The 17,256-nt window shown below is 42.9% G+C and overlaps 1 protein-coding gene across 1 annotated transcript in view; it reads left to right on the top strand.

Moving 5' to 3' along the window:
- The window catches only part of PRRC2C (proline rich coiled-coil 2C), a 90,845-nt gene that overhangs the window by 14,947 nt on the left and 58,642 nt on the right, over nucleotides 1-17,256 (top strand). Inside the window, exons 2-6 of the mRNA XM_060232449.1 lie at nucleotides 6,337-6,487; nucleotides 8,106-8,283; nucleotides 9,284-9,393; nucleotides 13,716-13,853; nucleotides 14,704-14,948. Coding sequence (XP_060088432.1) covers nucleotides 6,373-6,487; nucleotides 8,106-8,283; nucleotides 9,284-9,393; nucleotides 13,716-13,853; nucleotides 14,704-14,948 — 786 coding nt within the window. The 5' untranslated portion in view covers nucleotides 6,337-6,372. The remainder of the gene's footprint in view (nucleotides 1-6,336; nucleotides 6,488-8,105; nucleotides 8,284-9,283; nucleotides 9,394-13,715; nucleotides 13,854-14,703; nucleotides 14,949-17,256) is intronic.

Raw genomic sequence — 17,256 nt, forward strand, 5'->3', positions numbered from 1 at the left:
TGTGTGAAGAGTAGTCTGAGAGAAGGGATTCAGGGAGTGTTGTGGTAGCTCCTTACATCGGCTATATGGTACAACCTGCGTACTCACACAGACTTCATAGAGTTGTGGTTTTTCTTGTACAAAATCTTAGGAGAGAGAAAAACCAAAGTGTTTCTCCTCCAATAAGGTAAAACCTTGGGGGTGGCAGCTGGGTTTATCATCCCTGGAGTCTGTGGGGGTAGCAAAGGAAGTTTTAATAATTCCAGGGGCAGCTCTTCCTCTTACCTGTGGCACCCCTGTGAGAGTCAGTGCTGTTCACTGGACTATGCCTTCAGAGCAGGTTGAACTTCATGCACATTTATTTTTATGGCATGATCAGATGTTCTGGTGTGAATGATAAAAAAAGCTTTGTACTTCCTCTGGCTATTGCCAAGAGCTGCCACAATAAAATTACTGCTGAAAATAGTAGGTGCTACACTGAAATTACTTGGTGTCCTGGGGCCTGGGATTTGTCCAGCCCTATGTTACAATTAAAGTCCTTTACTTACATGCAGGCACTAGAAGTTTTAAACTGAAATTTTATGGACTGTTAACTCTGATGTTTTTCATTGTTGTCTTTTTTGTCTGATTATATAAGCTGCCGTGAATACAGTATAAAGCATGGGGAGAGAAGTAAAATTTCAAGAAATTTTGAAAATATGGGGGAAAGTAGGGGAAATTGATATATACGTAATACTTTTCCTGTCAGACCTGAACTTATTATTGTAATCTATCCTGAAGTGTGAGCTAGCAAAGTCAAATGAGCTGAGTCTAGAAAGGAGGACAGCATTAACTTTATATACGTGTGCATTCAGAGTAAGGTGCTTGTCCATCTATCCAAAACCATCAGATCAGTCATTCCAGAAGTTCAACTTTTCCCACCTGCATCTTGTCTTGATTCAACATCAGCTTGTTCACCCTTGTTCTCTCAGCAGCATCCAGAGCTGCTTTGGGGAGCTTAGTATAGCTGGGTATCATGAGTGAGCTTTGGATGATCTCATTTAATGGCACATCATAACTATTAAAAAGCATGAGTGAGTAAGAACACAGAACCTTGTGGAACCCTGCCAGATCCTTCCTAGGAAGAAGATTCAACTGAGACCAACAGAGAGTGATTCCTAAGATCCCTGTCTCATGATCTAAAAGGCAGTGTTCAAAGAGAAGAGCATCCCTCCCAACCTAGTATCAGAATATAGTCAGCTTTTCTCCCTCAATTAGAGAAGTGTTGGGGTGGGTGTAAACTGCAATTCTGGTGATCATCTAAAGCAGGGGTGTCGAACTCATGAGGGCTGGATCTGACATAAATGAGACCTTGTTGGGCCGAGCTGGGCAATGTTAGGCCAGGCCATGTGTGTACCTATTTATGATTAGGTAGCAGAGATATAATACTTTTTAAAAGACATGACTTTTTAAAAAACACGACTAAAGATTTAAAAAACACACACACCTTAAAATAAAACATGCTTAAAACATTAGCATTTGTTGGTTTTGTAGGTGAATTCTTTGTATTTCTCCCATGGGATCTAGGGAACTGGGCAAAGGAAGTTATGGCTCTTTCCTCCCTAGGGGACCAGGAGGGGAAGGAGCCTCAACTAACGGAGAAAATCAAGATTTTGCTCTGTAGCTCCTGTGCAATTGAGCAAGCCTTGCAAAGTAAGCTGAGCTGCAGAAGGAAGCAAGAGAGGGAGAAGGAAGCAGACAAGAAACAGTTGCTCGGGGGCCTGATAGAAGCCCTCCGGGGACCTGATTCAGCCCCCGGTTTGCATGTTTGACACCCCTGATCTAAAGCTTCCAGTTGAGGAGGCAATCTCTGCCTGTGTGTCCCCTTCTCACCTGCTTTTGCAAGAGCAAGCACTGCTAGACTTGGGAGCATTTTCTCAGTCATGAAACGTGGGGAAGCAGAGCTTCTCCTAGCCCTAGCAGAGAGATGCAAAACCATCAAGATTGATAGAAGCCATCAACCTGGCAAGTACGGCAAGGCTCACTTTCTCTTTGTTGGGGGAACTATTTGTAATCCTCTGGAATGTGATGTGTATTCATAGGGCATTTTTTTAAAATTGGAAGGTTTCAATAATTAAACTAAGACTGGGTAGCAAAAACGAGGGAGTTTTATGGTAAAAATCAGCTTCAGAAATACCACACCAGCCCTGCTTCTTGGTTAGCTACAAATGTATTGTGTACTAGCACACAAGCAATAATGGAAATGTATTTTCTTACCTGGTTACTGTGCCATAGTCAGGCTATGAATGATTCAGCAGTTGCCGGCTTCTGCCTCTGTTTTTTGGCAGCTCTTAACAGTCACAAAATGCTTCTTTCCCTCCTTATGCTTTAGTTTGAGCTTACCATTTGGTATACTGTAACAGCTGGTTATTTGTGCTTCACATATGGCAGTAGGTACTGTCTGTTGAATGATTGTGGCTATAAGTGGCTGTGATGGGCTTTGACTTCAAACCTTATTCCAGAATATTTGTGAACATCCACAGATAGAAACAAGATTTCTGTGGAGCAGCTTGGTTGCATGTGCTGTGAATGCCATGCAAGCAAATTCTATACTGCATGAATCCTGGGATATGTTTTAGAAATGCCTGTGCTAGGTAGAAGGCTTGCATTGTCTTGTTCCTCTGACTGTTTCACTGGCAAACTACTCAAATTAATTATTGACAGAGATGGGAAAATTTCAATGATGTAATGACAACATGTCAGTTATATCTGATGTCTCTGAAAGAGCAACTGAACTTGTTTTCTTAATGGATGAGATTTGACTACGTATTTTAGTTAGATTAAGGAGCTCTTTTCTAGAGCTTTGACTGTCATGATTACAGAAAAGTAGAAACCATGGGTGTCTGAAGTTTTTCATGCATTTCATAGACATCATTGATAGTTTGCTTTGGGAAACATGATAGCAAATAATGTGAAAGGGTTTGATGCAAAACCAGGTTGCACCAAGACTGAGGTGACTTGGTGGTCTTGCCAAGAACTAGAAATTATATAACCTCACCCAGATAATTCTGAGCCATAATTTTTAAAGAAAAGTAAATGGTAACACAAATGGTGCCTTGTGCCTGTATTTCTTCTGCAGGATATTGGTGCTTTAGTTGTGACTCTGGTAAAGGCATGCACATTAACTGTGTGTGTGTACCTGTTGAACAGTCAGTGCCTTACAGTGACAGCTGGTTTGTTTCTTTGAAAGCAATTATGGCTTTCAAACCTTTGGCTTCTCAGTAATTAATTGGAATCTTATCTCCCAAATTTTGCATTTTTGTGCTTGGGAGCATTTGATTTAAGAGGCCAGTAGTTTCATTTGGGCTGATAACTACTTAAATTACCTCCTAAATTAATGTCACAACTTACTGTGTTCTAGGGGATTGTTCAGAATAAATTGTAAATACCTTCTGTGGCTGTAGCTAATTTGTTTACTGTTGGATCATAAATAAAAATTCAAAAGCTAGGAATTAGGTAAGGTCCCAATGAAATATCCCAAAATAGCAAGTTATTGAGTTACCTGGTCTGACCTAATTAAGTCAGCATCATAACTGCTTTAGGATGATTTTCTATCATACACACAAGTGCATTGTTTTCTCTACACCCCAAGTATGTTTTTAATTGGTCCTAATAAAGATACTTCCCTACTACATGTTGTATCAGATGTTGGAGAGTTATAGTGCTACTAGTAACAATGCCTGTTGTGGGGAGGAAATATAAAGGGCATTAGAAATTTGCTGGCCTTGTGGGGGACTGGGGAGGAAAAGGAAAAGCAGAGGGAGGCAAGGTATGTCAAGAAGGCAACTGTAACCATCAGCCTACCTTTATCTGCCCTTCTGACTTCAGCTTTCCATCTCCTCCCCCTTCCCTGCATCCTCCATCTAGGAAAAGGACAGTCTCTCTCTGCAGTGGGGACAAAGCAGCTTACATTTCCATCTCCCCCTTTTGATCTGCATAACAACCCTGTGAGGTAGATTAGGCTGAAAATATGTGGGTGGTCCAAAATCACCCAGTCAGCTTCCACAGTAAGAATCTCAGTCTGACAGACCCTGCTCTGAAGCACTGACTTGTCACGTCACAGTGGCTGTCATGGGGGAGGGGGCTGCTGCTGAACAAGAGCAAGCAGCCAGGCCTAGTTAAGTCATGTCAGTCAGATGGCATCAAGTCATCCAGAGGCTAGGTTTCTAGGCCTAGAGTAGGAAACCTCCAGGTGGAGGCTGAAGGTCTTGTAGCATCACAACTGAACTCCAGACAACAGATCTCTCTCCCCATCCTGGAGAAAATAATTGCTTTGGAGGTTGAGTCCGCAGCTGGGGTTTCTCCCCTCCCCAAAGTGTGGCTTTCATAGACTACACCACAAAATCTCTAGGAATTTTCCAACCTGGAGCTGGCAACCATAGTCAGGAGTGGCCCCAATGAGTTCTTCCTCAAAGGCCAAAATAGGCCTGGAAGGGCCTCCCCCCAATGCTCTTTACACACAGGATGCTATATTCTCTCTACACCCCCCCCCCCCCGCCCAGTATCTAGAATAAAATGTTGTTCTGCTGGGATGGGATGCCATTTTTTTTGTCCATGTCTCTCTACCTGTTTGGTTCCCCAGAGAAGGAGGGGAAGGAGCCCTCAGTCAATTGAGGGAAGACTTTCTGAGGCTGTTTCCCTCCTCCTCCCTCTCTCATCCAATTGAGAGAAGAGCCAGTTTGGTGTAGTGGTTAAGTGTGCGGACTCTTATCTGTGAGAACCGGGTTTGATTCCCCACTCCTCCACTTGCACCTGCTGGAATGGCCTTGGGTCAGCCAGAGCTCTGGCAGAGGTTGTCCTTGAAAGGGCAGCTGTTGTAAGAGCCCTCTCCAGCCCCACCCACCTCACAGGGTGTCTGTTGCGGGGGAGGAAGGTAAAGGAGATTGTGAGCCGCTCTGAGACTCTTCGGAGTGGAGGGCGGGATATAAATCCAATATCTTCTTCATCTTCTCTTTCTGTTGCAATTTCCCTCTGTCATCCAATCTAGGAAAGACTTACTTTCTCTCCTCTGTGAAGCAGTGCTTTAGTCCTCAGCCAATGGAATGCAACAGATCTTGAATGGCGGTTGATGGGCCAATGTTTGATGCACATCCCACAGCCAATAGGAGACCTGCATTGAGCCACCCAACAGTGCTTTTATTATAGAGAGGATAAGGCAGTGGTTTAGTAGTGACAATCTTGTTATATGAAATGCTTTGTGAATATATTAATAGCATGCAGTGAGTTGTTGTGGTTGCTGTTAACTTAATTGAGGAATACATATCTTTCTCCAGTTGTGTTTGTTTACATGAATAAACTGTCTTTTTGCAAACAAGTTAATAGTTGCAGATTTGCTTGGAGTTATTCTTTTGAACTTCTCTTTTGAATTCTTTTGAATTGAACTCCTTAAATGATGGGCTGGTATATATCAAATAGTTATATAAAAGCCTTGAAGAAAAATGCTTTGTCACTTTAATGTGTGGTATAGGGCAGTTGAAGCTTTTTATGGTGTGAAGCTAAATAGCATAATCAGGTAAATTATATCTTATCAAGCCTCTATTAAAGGGATGGGAATTTTTCTCCAAGTCCATTGGCAGTTCTAGTCAGACCATGCTTTTCAGAAACTCTTTTTGTCACGTGAAGATGCTTATGATTTGCAGAAAGGAAGGGAGGGGACACTCAACACCAGAACTAAAAGTAAAATTGAGAATGGCAAGGAAAGAAAGGGGGGAGGGAATGGAGCATTAATTGTTTCTCTATCTCAGCCAAGGAAATAAACTCCATCCTCCAAGTCCCTGTAGTATCTAGAGTGTACACACTCAATTTTAAGCACACACTCCTATTAAATGAAGTCCATTGCTTCCAGCCTTATGAGCTCTACCATATTGGAGTCCCCTGTTAGAGAAACGGAATCAGATTCCCATATCAACAATGCATGGGGAGGCCGGGATGAGAGGAAATGGAAAAAGTCCAAAGCCTGTTGAATCATATTAATCTGTTTAATCATATGTATTTAAATGGTAGCTTCCCTCTAGTCCCAAAGAAACAAAAATACTGAAACGTCATCCTTGACAGCCAGTTTGTGATGGCTCCTGCCTCTGGTCATGGATAAATAAACTCAACTGAACTGATGGCTCCCACTTCTCCTTCTCATCATTCTAAAAGTGCCCAAAGGCTTGAGAAAATTGGGGACCCTTGCCCTAGAGTTTTTACTCATTGTACTCTTCAATCCTTAGATTTTTTAAATGTCTGAACAAGCACTGGCATATTGGTTATTGTTATCAATGGACCCTTGTAGAGATTTTTTTTTGCCTAAGTTTCTTTTTCTTTTATTTTGAGGGGTAAGCAAAGGAGTTCCAGATTCGATGAACTGAAATGTCGGAAAAGTCAGGGCAGAGCACAAAAGCAAAGGATGGAAAAACCAAATATGCTACCCTTAGTCTATTTAATACTTACAAGGGAAAGACTCTGGAAACACAGAAGGCTACAGGTATGTAAACTGTGCTGAGCTATTCCCGTGTACTAGAAACATGACTTCTGAAATGCTTGTTTCAGTGATAAAAGTATTTCACCTAAATTAAACTGGTTGTTTACAACTAACAACCATTTTGTTGCATGCTTGGGTATCAGAGCTAACTACTTGGTGTTTAATGTGAAGCCACTTTTCCTTGCAAACCAGTTAATTTTCCTACTTCATGCCTCTGACAAAACCACGCTCACATTCTTTACTTGTGTAAACCTGCATGCAGTATCTTCCTCAAGCATTGCAGTGCCACACTGGCAAGAGCTGGGAAGTGAAAGCTAAATCCTGAATGAAAGAGCTGGAAAATAAAAGCTAAATCCTGAATGAAAGAGTAGGAGAGTATTCATTTCATATTTCAGCTTTGAGACTTGCAAAAGACCCTTATATAAATATAATCATGATGGGTAGCTGTGTTAGCCTGTAGCAGTGGGAAAGAGCAAGAAAGGACTAACATCAAGATTGCTTTTTCTAAACTATGCAAGGTTGTTTGGTTGACTTGCAGTTTAACATTGTGAGGACAGTTAAATATATTGGAAAGGATGAAGTTCAGGAAACTTAGCCAGTTCTCATCAGAAGCAGACCGTCTCTTTTAATCAAGAAACTTGTAGCTGTTGGCTGGTTGGTTTTTTTCTCGGCAAATTAAGTACATGATAAGCAAAGTAAATACATGTGAAGATATCCAGTGCTACTATCAAAATAGCTTTATCCTGATAGGTTCAAAAATTGCCATAGTTAATAGCAATGTAAGAAAAAAAATACTGTCTGTTCCTTATACCTCACTTGCTGGGCAAAGGGGTGGGGAAGTCTTACAAAAAGAAATTTGGCAGTTATCGTGAAACAGTGGTTTGGTTCCGAAGGCTCTGTTCTCGTAACAGTGGAGTCTCATATCAGCAAAATGTGTCTCTTTTGCTGGAGGAAGCTTTGCATTTTGTCCTGGAAATACCTGGGTTAACCTAGAGCTTCAAAAAGTTTTTAAGAATAAAGCCAATTCGAAGTAGTAGGCAGCTATTTTAAAAGTTTTTAAAGGCTCTTGTGCAAAGTAAGCAGCAGGCCGGCCAACTTTTCCTATTTGGAGATGCTTGAAGTTGTAGCAGGCGGCCAGTAGGAGAAGCTTTGCTGCGCTGTTAGGCTTGCCGCAGACTGCAAGGCTCGCTCGGCCAAGAAGTCCTCCCTTGCTAGCATGATAACATAGTGAAATAAAAAAGGAAAGCTGCCATCTATGTAGTAGCGTTCTTGGCTTTAAATAATATTATTTATTATTAGTTGGACTTTTATCCCACCCTTCCATGCATGCAGGGCTGCAGTCATATAATAGGTGTTCATTTAACCAGTCCACTGACCAGCATGCCAGTCCTAGATGGGAAGGGGTACCCCCCATAGCTTTTCAGTGGCAGTGGAGTTGGAATGAGGTTTTTTTTTTAAATAAATCCCCTAAGGATTTCTAACCTTATGAGTTTTGCTTAAAATCACATTTTATGTGTTGCCTTTGACAACATATAAAATCACATTTCTTTGCAGAACTTTTTACAGCTACTTCTCTGTGAACATAAACTCACTGTTCACAATGTTTTTCCTTGGTATACAGTTACCGCACGCCATGGATTACAGAGTCTTGGAAAAGTTGCCATTTCACGGAGAATGCCTCCCCCTGCTAACCTCCCCAGTCTTAAAGCAGAAAACAAAGGCAATGATCCTAACATAAACATTGTGCCTAAAGATGGCACAGGATGGGCTTCTAAACAAGAACAACATGAAGAAGAAAAGTAAGTTAAATGGATTATCATTCAGCATTGCAGCATGTGCCGCAGGAATATTTCAAATGATTTCAGAGGCTCATAGGAGAATTGAAGTACAGCTGTGATCTTTAACATTTGGGTTGTGGAGCATCACCTGCTAGGTCACTAGCAATTTTAGTTTGCTACTTTTTGGAAGGCCCTGTTGCTGTTATGTATATAGAAAGAGCAAGGGCAGCCTCCTTCATGCCTCTTTTTCATGCTGAAAAGAGCAGCAGGGCTAAGTAAGGAGAATCTCCAGTGGTTCTCCTGCATGGTACTGAACCTAAGCTTGTTTCTCACTGTATTACACCTCCTGCTGCTTAGCTCATGTGTGCTGTCCCTTGTTTTATTGGTCTGCCATCCATGGTTCTTGTCTCAACATTAGTGAGGTCATTACTCTGGCTCTTTTTCTTCCAGTTACATGGCTGGGATGTTTTGGAACTTGATGTCATATTCTTGCAGTCAAGAAGTTGGCAGCAGTTTATCTGTTCTTCCCTTCATCAGATTTGTAATAACTATTGGGGAGGAAGGGTATTACAAGGAAAAAACCTCTCATAACTAAATTACAAACAGATAAAGTCACCCCTCCCTTGAAGAATTTTTTTAAAAAGGAGAGCTCTGTGACTTGATAAAAGCCTGATTCATATGGACTTCCCAGATCACCTCTTCTGCAGTCCTTCCAGGCTGTCCTATTACAGGGCTTCAGAGAGAAGAGTAGTTGGCTGGGGACTTCACTGCTGTAAGCTGATCTTGAGAAGTTAAGAGAATTGATGGCTAAAGTAATGGCCTCTTACGTACTGTCCTGGAATCCCACAGTGGGTTGTGTGTTATTCCACCCCATCACACCACTGTACATTCTTTTTTAATGACTCAAGAATCAGAACCTCTCTGGTGGCAATTGTTGACAGTGTGCTTTTTTTAATCCTTACTTTCTGAAACATTTGTTAAGAGGTTTGTTTCTTCACATGTAATTTCCTCTTGCTTTCAGACAACCAGAAGTGCCACAGATCCAGCCAAAGCCTGTAGTTCCTGCTCCTCCAGAAGTGACTCCTGTTGCCAAATCATGGGCCAATACCAAGCAAGGTGGGCAGGGAGATGGTAAGTGGAGAAAAGATGAGCCAGAGCAGTGGAAGTAGCAGATCTGCTTTGCATGCCTGTATTTTTGCACTTTAGGACAGCCAGGAATAATATAAAATGAAGTGCTTGATTTCAATCAAGGAAACTTCTTTAAGTCTGTAGCAATTGTATACTAAAGACTTCCAGAGCGAATTTTTGCATAGACAACTTGACAGAAAGATGAAAGAAGGGAATTGATTGGATCCAAAGATGCTGCTTCATGAGTGGAAGAGAAGAGGACAATTTTTACTGCTCGGTTTGCCTCCATACTGTTCCTGAGTGTTTCTCAAGCCCCAGGAGAAGAGTGTCAGGGAACCCAGTGGGCCAGAACAGGAGGGAGGAAGTGGGGAAGACCTGCTCAACCAGGTTCACTCAACTGCTGGTGCTTTGGATGCATTCCAGTATCTGAAATGTAAAACACCTCGAAGAACTTGAAATTATGCTGGAGCAAAACAAGCTCTTGCCTTTCAGGGAGTAAAGTTGATGAAGACTTCTGGTTCAAAACAGCTCTTGCAGCGTTCTGCATCCTTCTGCAGAAGGATCAAAGTAGCTTATAGATTTTCTACTAACGCTGAAACATGAGTAAATTCTATAGCAGTTGATAATGGTAACTGTGTCTAGGTGGAAAGACTTTGTAGACTCTTTTGTATGAGTAAACCTGCATTTCCATTGTGGTCATAGGACCAGGCTATTTACCCAGAAGCAAATGTTATGGGTAGTAACATACTTTTGGAACAAAGCATCTGGACCTCTTGTTGATCTCTCACATAAATTCAGTCTAGTAGCCATTGGTGCCTAAGGTCTCTAATGTTGCAGTGGTATTTTGCAAATTTTGTGCTATCCAGGACAGGTTTTTGCTGGATTAAAATTAAAGGTAAACTGTATTTATACTGCCAAAGGCAGATTATATACACATATATATGTGCATACGGGGTGTATACGGGGTGTACACTCCGTGTACACTCACACCATCTTGATCAGTATCAGTGACTGTCTTTGTCTCTGGAGGTTAGCCTAGCTAGTGGAAATTGCCTCCTGGCATCCTCCTCTTTCTCAGTTAGTCAGAGCCTATGAATTGGAACTGTTCTCTGAACATTGGTATTCTTCTAGGATCCCCCCAGGGATGTCAGTTGCAACAGGGAATCCTTGTATGTCTTTGAAATTGTGTCACAGTCCACATGTTGGGGATGAGAGAATCAATATTTCTTTATAAGTCATCTCTCATCTGAACATAGTGTAGTGCAGGGTTTCCCAAACTTTTCCCCTTCCTGGCCCGGTTATTTTTATACTGCTCCTTCCTGGCCCAGTAAAATTTGAGGGTGGAGCCGGGAGACAAGAAATGATATCTCCCCACCTGCTGGGGATACTGCAAAGGCAGATGATCTGCCACACAAACACCTTGCCAGGGGTGTTTAAAAGGGGGGGAGAAACTTGAAGTTCCCTTTGCCATCTCCCTGCCTGGCAGGGAGACAGCAAAGGCAGGCAATCTCCTCTACCCCCCCTTTAAAAACCCGGCAGGGTGTTTAAGGGGGGGGGAGCCTGGAGCTTCCTTTGCCTACTCCCTGCCTGGCAGGGAGATGGGAAAGGCAGGCGATCTCCTCTCCCCACCATTCTGACCCTCTGGATGGCAAACGGCAGTGTAGTGTATTCATCTAGCATTGGTATGATCAGATTGTGTCATTTTCATTGGCTTGTATCTAAAAAGATAAGAACATAAGAAAAGCCATGTTGGATCAGCCCAGTGCCCCATCCAGTCCAACACTCTGCGTCACACAGTGGCCAAAACACACACACACACACACACACTGTGGCTAATAGCCACTGATGGACCTCTGCTCTATATTTTTATCTAACCCCCTCCTGAAGCTGGCTATGCTTGTAGCCGCCGCCACCTCCTGTGGCAGTGAATTCCACATGTTAATCACCCTTTGGGTGAAGAAGTACTTCCTTCTATCCGTTTTAACCTGACTGCTCAGCAATTTCATTGAATGCCCACGAGTTCTTGTATTGTGAGAAAGGGAGAAAAGTCCTTCTTTCTCTACTTTCTCCATCCCATGCATAATCTTGTAAACCTCTATCATGTTACTCTGTAGTCAACGTTTCTCCACGCTAAAGAGCCCCAAGCGTTTTAACCTTTTTTCATAGGGAAAGTGTTCCAAACCTTTAATCATTCTAGTTGCCCTTTTCTGGACTTTTTCCAAATCTGCTCATGGGGTGGAGTTTTTCTGCTTCCCTCTCATGCTGTATCCCACTTTACCTCTTCCCCTCCTGTTTTGTTCTATGGAGTTAGAAAACTCTTGGGAATAATATTAGGAGGCACTTGGAGCAAAGATTTCTGCTTCCCTTTTCCATAAAAAATGCACTCTTCCGTCTTATGATTCTTCTGCCTGATTGGATACGTGGCATTTTATAGAACATGTATGATCAAGTATTCGACATCTCCGTGTGGTTCTTTTTAGAATCTACTCTGTGTCCCAAGCAGTTTTCAGCACTGTCTAGGTCTACGGTCTTTAAAATGTACTGACAGATAAATTAAAAAGTGATACCAAAGAGGATTATTTTAGATATTACTTTGCTATGTATTTCTGTCAGCTTGGAGATTTTAGTCCATGGTCAGTGTAAAGTATAGAATAAGACTGTGATCTTGTGTGTGTCTTACAGGGATCTTATTGTGGGCAGGGAAATCTAAAATCATCCATCTTGCTAATGTGCTTCCCTAGCACCGTATTAATCATTTGAAGGGACTTTTCTACATCTGCAGAAAATAAATGTTCAATTTAGCCATTTTGAATAGAATGCTTTGATAAACAAGCAGGTTTATACAGAGTCATTAGACAAATTACTTCCTGTTAGATTTCTCTAGTTTATTTCCAGTAACTACTTTTCTCTATCAAAAGCAGAACTTTAATTAATCATATGTAATTACCACTGTGTACAAACATTTGATGTTATGAAAGAAGCTCTTTTGAAAGAAACTAAATATATTTATGGCCTCATTTTAGTAGCTGGCCGGTTATTGATGCCTATCAAAGTAGACTATAGCAGTGTTCTCTGTGAGGCCGTCTTTGAAATCCTTTCAGAAGCTTAAGTGAGCTCAAAATGCAGTGGCAAGATTGCTTATTACATATTTCACCTGTGCTAGAAGATTTGCATAAGCTGCCAATTCACCTGTAAGGTGAGTTCAGTGTGTTGAACTTAAAAACCCTTTTACAGTTTGGGACTAGGATAGCTGAAGAGTTACATGCTCCCTTATGGACTTTTGTGATCACTGTAGCCATCATCTGAAGCTTCACTCTGCCCCCCCCCCCATCATTGTTTGAAATACAGTAAATGGTACTTCAGGCAGTGTTTTCCCCCCTTGTACTGATACCTCAATTATAAAATACCATCTCCATAGATACTTGAGTAGTGTAGCGTGTGCTAAACTACTACTTTTGTTTAGGCTTCTTGTTGATTTCTTTTCCATTGACTTTTTTTTAACTTCCTCAGGCACCTTTGGTGAAATAGCCAAGATGGATATTTTAAAAAAATAGCTCTTAGAATCATAGAGTTGGAAAGAACCTTCAGGGTCATCTAGTCCAGCCCTGTGCAGGAATTTCACAGATATCTCCCACACACACATACATCCCCAGTGACCCCTGCTCCATGTCTAGAAGGCTAATCAAGGTCCTTAACCAGAGGCTAATCCAAGTCCTGCTTTATGTCAAAGCTAGCAGTTCCAAGTTACTACCATTGTCATTTTGGGAAGCTACTTCTGTCAGTAAAGTCTTATTCTGATGGACTGTTTGTATTCAGGTAAAGCAAGCCACTCAGTAAACATAAGAAGAGCCCTGCCGGATCAGACTAGTGTTCCATCTAGTACAGCATCCTGCTTCACACAGTGACCATCCTGTTCCTCTGGAGGGCCAGCAACAGAGCAGAGAGGCTGGGGCTTTCCCTTTATGTTGCCTCCTGGCTTTGAGATCCAGATGTTTACTGCCTCTGAATGTGGAGGTTCCTCTTAGTCACCATGGCTAATAGCCACTGATATAGACTTGTCCTCCATGAATCTGTCTAATCCTCTTTTAAAACTGTTTATGAAGTGTTAAAGTGCCCCTTTGGTTTGACTTCCTTATTGTAACACAGTCCATCATGAAGAGAAGTGACCTAGTAATGATACTGAAGAAACAGAATCTGTTCTCTGAGAAGAAATTATTTTAAGGAAGAGTGCAAGCATAGCTCTATATGGCTTAGGATTTTCCCCGTTACAAATTGGGTTTTCTGTTCTAAACTATTAATGACTGACCTTTTTACAACTGTCTTAGGTCCTGGAGTTCAAATAAATAGCTATTTCCAGCAAGAATTTCCTAGCCTGCAGGCTGCTGGAGATCAAGAAAAGTCAGGTAAAGAGAAGGAGGCAGCTGAAGAGCCATATGGACCTGGGCCCAGTTTACGACCACAAAGTAGGTATACATGAAGTATGGGAATAGCTTTAAGAAAACAGGATTCCTTAGCTTCTGCCTTATGTAGGTATTCTGAAAAATAGTATGTGAATGGAGTGCAGATTTTTGCTTTGAAAATATGAGATCCTTTGACTATTATAAGATTACAACCTGAATCAACTGGGTGTTGTTAACAATGATGATTTTTTTAGAGCTCTGGAAGGACTTACCACATTGTAAAGTTCTGTCCTTTTTGTTCCTGGTTCAATGAAAAAGAAATATGGCTTGCATTCTCTTCCAGTTCCCTATCTTAGCCAGTAGCTTGACTTTAGGTTCAAACTATACCTCCTTTCTTCCATTAAGTGTAATATGCAACTGAACCAGTAGTGTTCAGCTAAAATTTTCAGAGAATTGTTGAATCTTGGGAGTTCGTTTAAAACCATTAGACACCTTTGATCAGTTGGTTGTTACAGATGTTACTTGCTTGTTTAGTTCAGTTATTACGCCCTATCATAGCTGTGCTCACCAAAAACTCAGGTGAGCATATTCTTTCAAGCATGGGGAGGAGATCCAGTATGGAAGATGCCATTTTTTAATAATGCGTAAGTCTAACTTTAGTCAATCTTCTGCTGCAGTGTCATTGGCCTACAGAAGCAGTTCTTTTTCTTACGGTAGTTCTTACAGTGGTTCAGGTTGTAGATCCATGTATTTCAATATGTCTTCAGATAGCTTCACCTGTCATTGAAAGTTCTTTTGGGTTTTGGCTGGGGAATGAGGAGCTAAAACAGGACTGAAACATGTTATCTCTGCAGCACAGACTAAATAATGATCAGAAACCTGTTTAAGACATCTCTTGTCTATCCCAACCCAGATGTGGCTAGCTGGCGAGAAGGTGGAGGTAGGAATCTGAACTCTCCAAACTCGCCAATGGATCAAGAGGCAAAACCTCCTGGTCAAGAAGATAACAATGTGCCTGGATCAGTAGAACAGACTGATGGCCTCAAGGCTGCAGAGAAGAAGGATGTAAGGATAGCGCAACCTCCTCAGCCCAAAATGAATGGGCAGCAGCAGCAGCCTGGGATTATACCCCAGTACAGAGCAATGATACCACCCTATGTAAGTAATGTTTGTGAAGATCTTGTAGTCAAAGGCCTGTTTCCTTTCATCTCAAAGACCATGGAAGGGAACGACCCTTGGCACTTACCGTGAGGGGTCCTTCTCCTAGGAGGAAAGGAGGACATCTTGGGTGCTTTCCCACCGTCCAATCAGGGAGGCAGGAATCAAAACTTCCTCTTCCTGTGGCTGTGGGGAACCACCCATCTTCAGTTCGGGTGACTCCGAGCAGCAGTATAACGTTAACTGTATCTATAAAAATAAAAACTTCTAACAAGTGAAACAACAACAACTATTAGTCTGTCGGTGCCCATAAAGGAGATGGGCGATCGACGAAGGTATAAACTTTATTGATAGGAAAAGTAGGGAACAGGCCCGAAGGCCATCAAATGTTGGTAGAGATGTAGTTAGGTACAGTGGAGAATTCAGCTGCCCGAGGTAGGGCGATAGATGGGAGGGCAAGATGTCCTCCTTTCCTCCTAGGAGAAGGACCCCTCACGGTAAGTGCCAAGGGTCGTTCTCCCTAGGAGGCGGAGGACATCTTGGGTGCTCCTAGAGCAGTAGGTTACTTAGGGAGGGATCGCCCTACTCAGGCAGTACATGCTGTAAGATTCGTCTACCGAAGGCCGCATCCGCCGATGCGTAAGAGTTCAGCTTGTAGTGTTGAACGAAGGTGGAGATTGACGACCACGTAGCTGCCTTACACACTTCCTCGACTGAGGCGTTCCTGCTGAAGGCTGCGTTGGCGGCTGCGCTTCTGGTCGAGTGTGCTGTGATCCCAGGCGGAACCTCGAGGTGCAAGGCCTTGTAGGCCTCCGCTATGCACTGCTTAATGGCATGACTAATGGCCGACTTGGACATCTTTTGCCCCAATCTGGGTGCAGAGATATTGATGAACATAGAGTCTGACTTACGTAGTGACTCTGTTCTAATCAGGTAGACTTTGATCGCCCTGCGCACGTCCAGGGTGTGCCAGGTTCGTTCCTTGGGGTGTCTGGGATCCGGACAAAAGGATGGTAGGTTGATCTCTTGATTTTGGTGGAATCTGGATGACACCTTTGGTTGGAAGGTAGGATCCGGGTAGAGTACGACTTTGTCCTTGTGGAACATGCATAGCTCCTTCCTAGCAGATAGAGCTCCTAACTCGGAGACCCTTCTGGCCGATGTTATTGCCACCAGGAAAATCGTCTTCATGCGAAGCGTCTTTAAGGGCACTTGCATGAGCGGTTCGAAGGGTGGACCTGTTAGGGCGGTCAGCACTGGGTTCAGCCTCCAGGTCGGGAACCGATGGGTCTGCGGTGGGGAGCTTAAGGAAGCTCCTCTAAGGAACCGTCGGATGTGAGGGTGAGACGACAGGGATACACCATCCACCTGCTGAAGTACTGATGACTGTGCTGCGATCTGGCGTTTGAGGGTGGCTGGCTTCAGGCCGGACTGTAGCCCATCCTGAAGGGATTGTAGCACCCTGGGAACAGTAGGGTGTAATGGATCCACACTCTTTCTCCGGCACCACCTGTGGAAGGCTTTCCAAGACATGTTGTAGATCCGAACTGAAGATGGGTGGTTCCCCACAGCCACAGGAAGAGGAAGTTTTGATTCCTGCCTCCCTGATTGGACGGTGGGAAAGCACCCAAGATGTCCTCCGCCTCCTAGGGAGAAAGGAGGAATCTGTGGATGGAATAGAAGAAGATTTATACCCCGCCCTTCTCTCTGAATCAGAGACTCAGAGTGGCTTACAATCTCCTATATCTTCTCCCCCCACAACAGACACCCTATGAGGTGGGTGGGGCTGAGAAGTCTCGCACAGCAGCTGCCCTTTCAAGGACAACTCCTCCGATAGCTATGGCTAACCCAAGGCCATTCCAGCAGCTGTAAGTGGAGGAGTGGGGAATCAAACCTTGTTCTCCCAGATAAGAGTCCACACACTTAACCACTACACCAAACTGGTTCTCTGGGAATAGATGGGAATGAGCTGTTTGTGGGGTGACTGCTTCCACTTTCTCTAATATGTTTTTGCCATGTTTCATTTCAGCTTCTAAAAATAGCTGTCCACTTAGCATATTAAAATTCCATTTAAAGAAAAGCAAATAAATTATTTGTGTGGGTCCTCACAGGGTACTATATTTAATATGTAAATACCATCAGGTTTGATTTGTCTTTCCTCCTTGATGTTCTGATACTCCTTAAAACAGAGGTGGGGAATGTCCGTCCCGAGGGCCATTTATGGCCCTCGAGATAACTTGGTCCAGCCCTTGGGGATTGCTGGGCCGAGTTAAGATATGTTGCAGCCTCCATGGAGCCTGGCAGGCCG

Source organism: Heteronotia binoei, chromosome 2 (assembly GCF_032191835.1).
Source record: "Heteronotia binoei isolate CCM8104 ecotype False Entrance Well chromosome 2, APGP_CSIRO_Hbin_v1, whole genome shotgun sequence".
Lineage (NCBI taxonomy): Eukaryota > Metazoa > Chordata > Lepidosauria > Squamata > Gekkonidae > Heteronotia > Heteronotia binoei.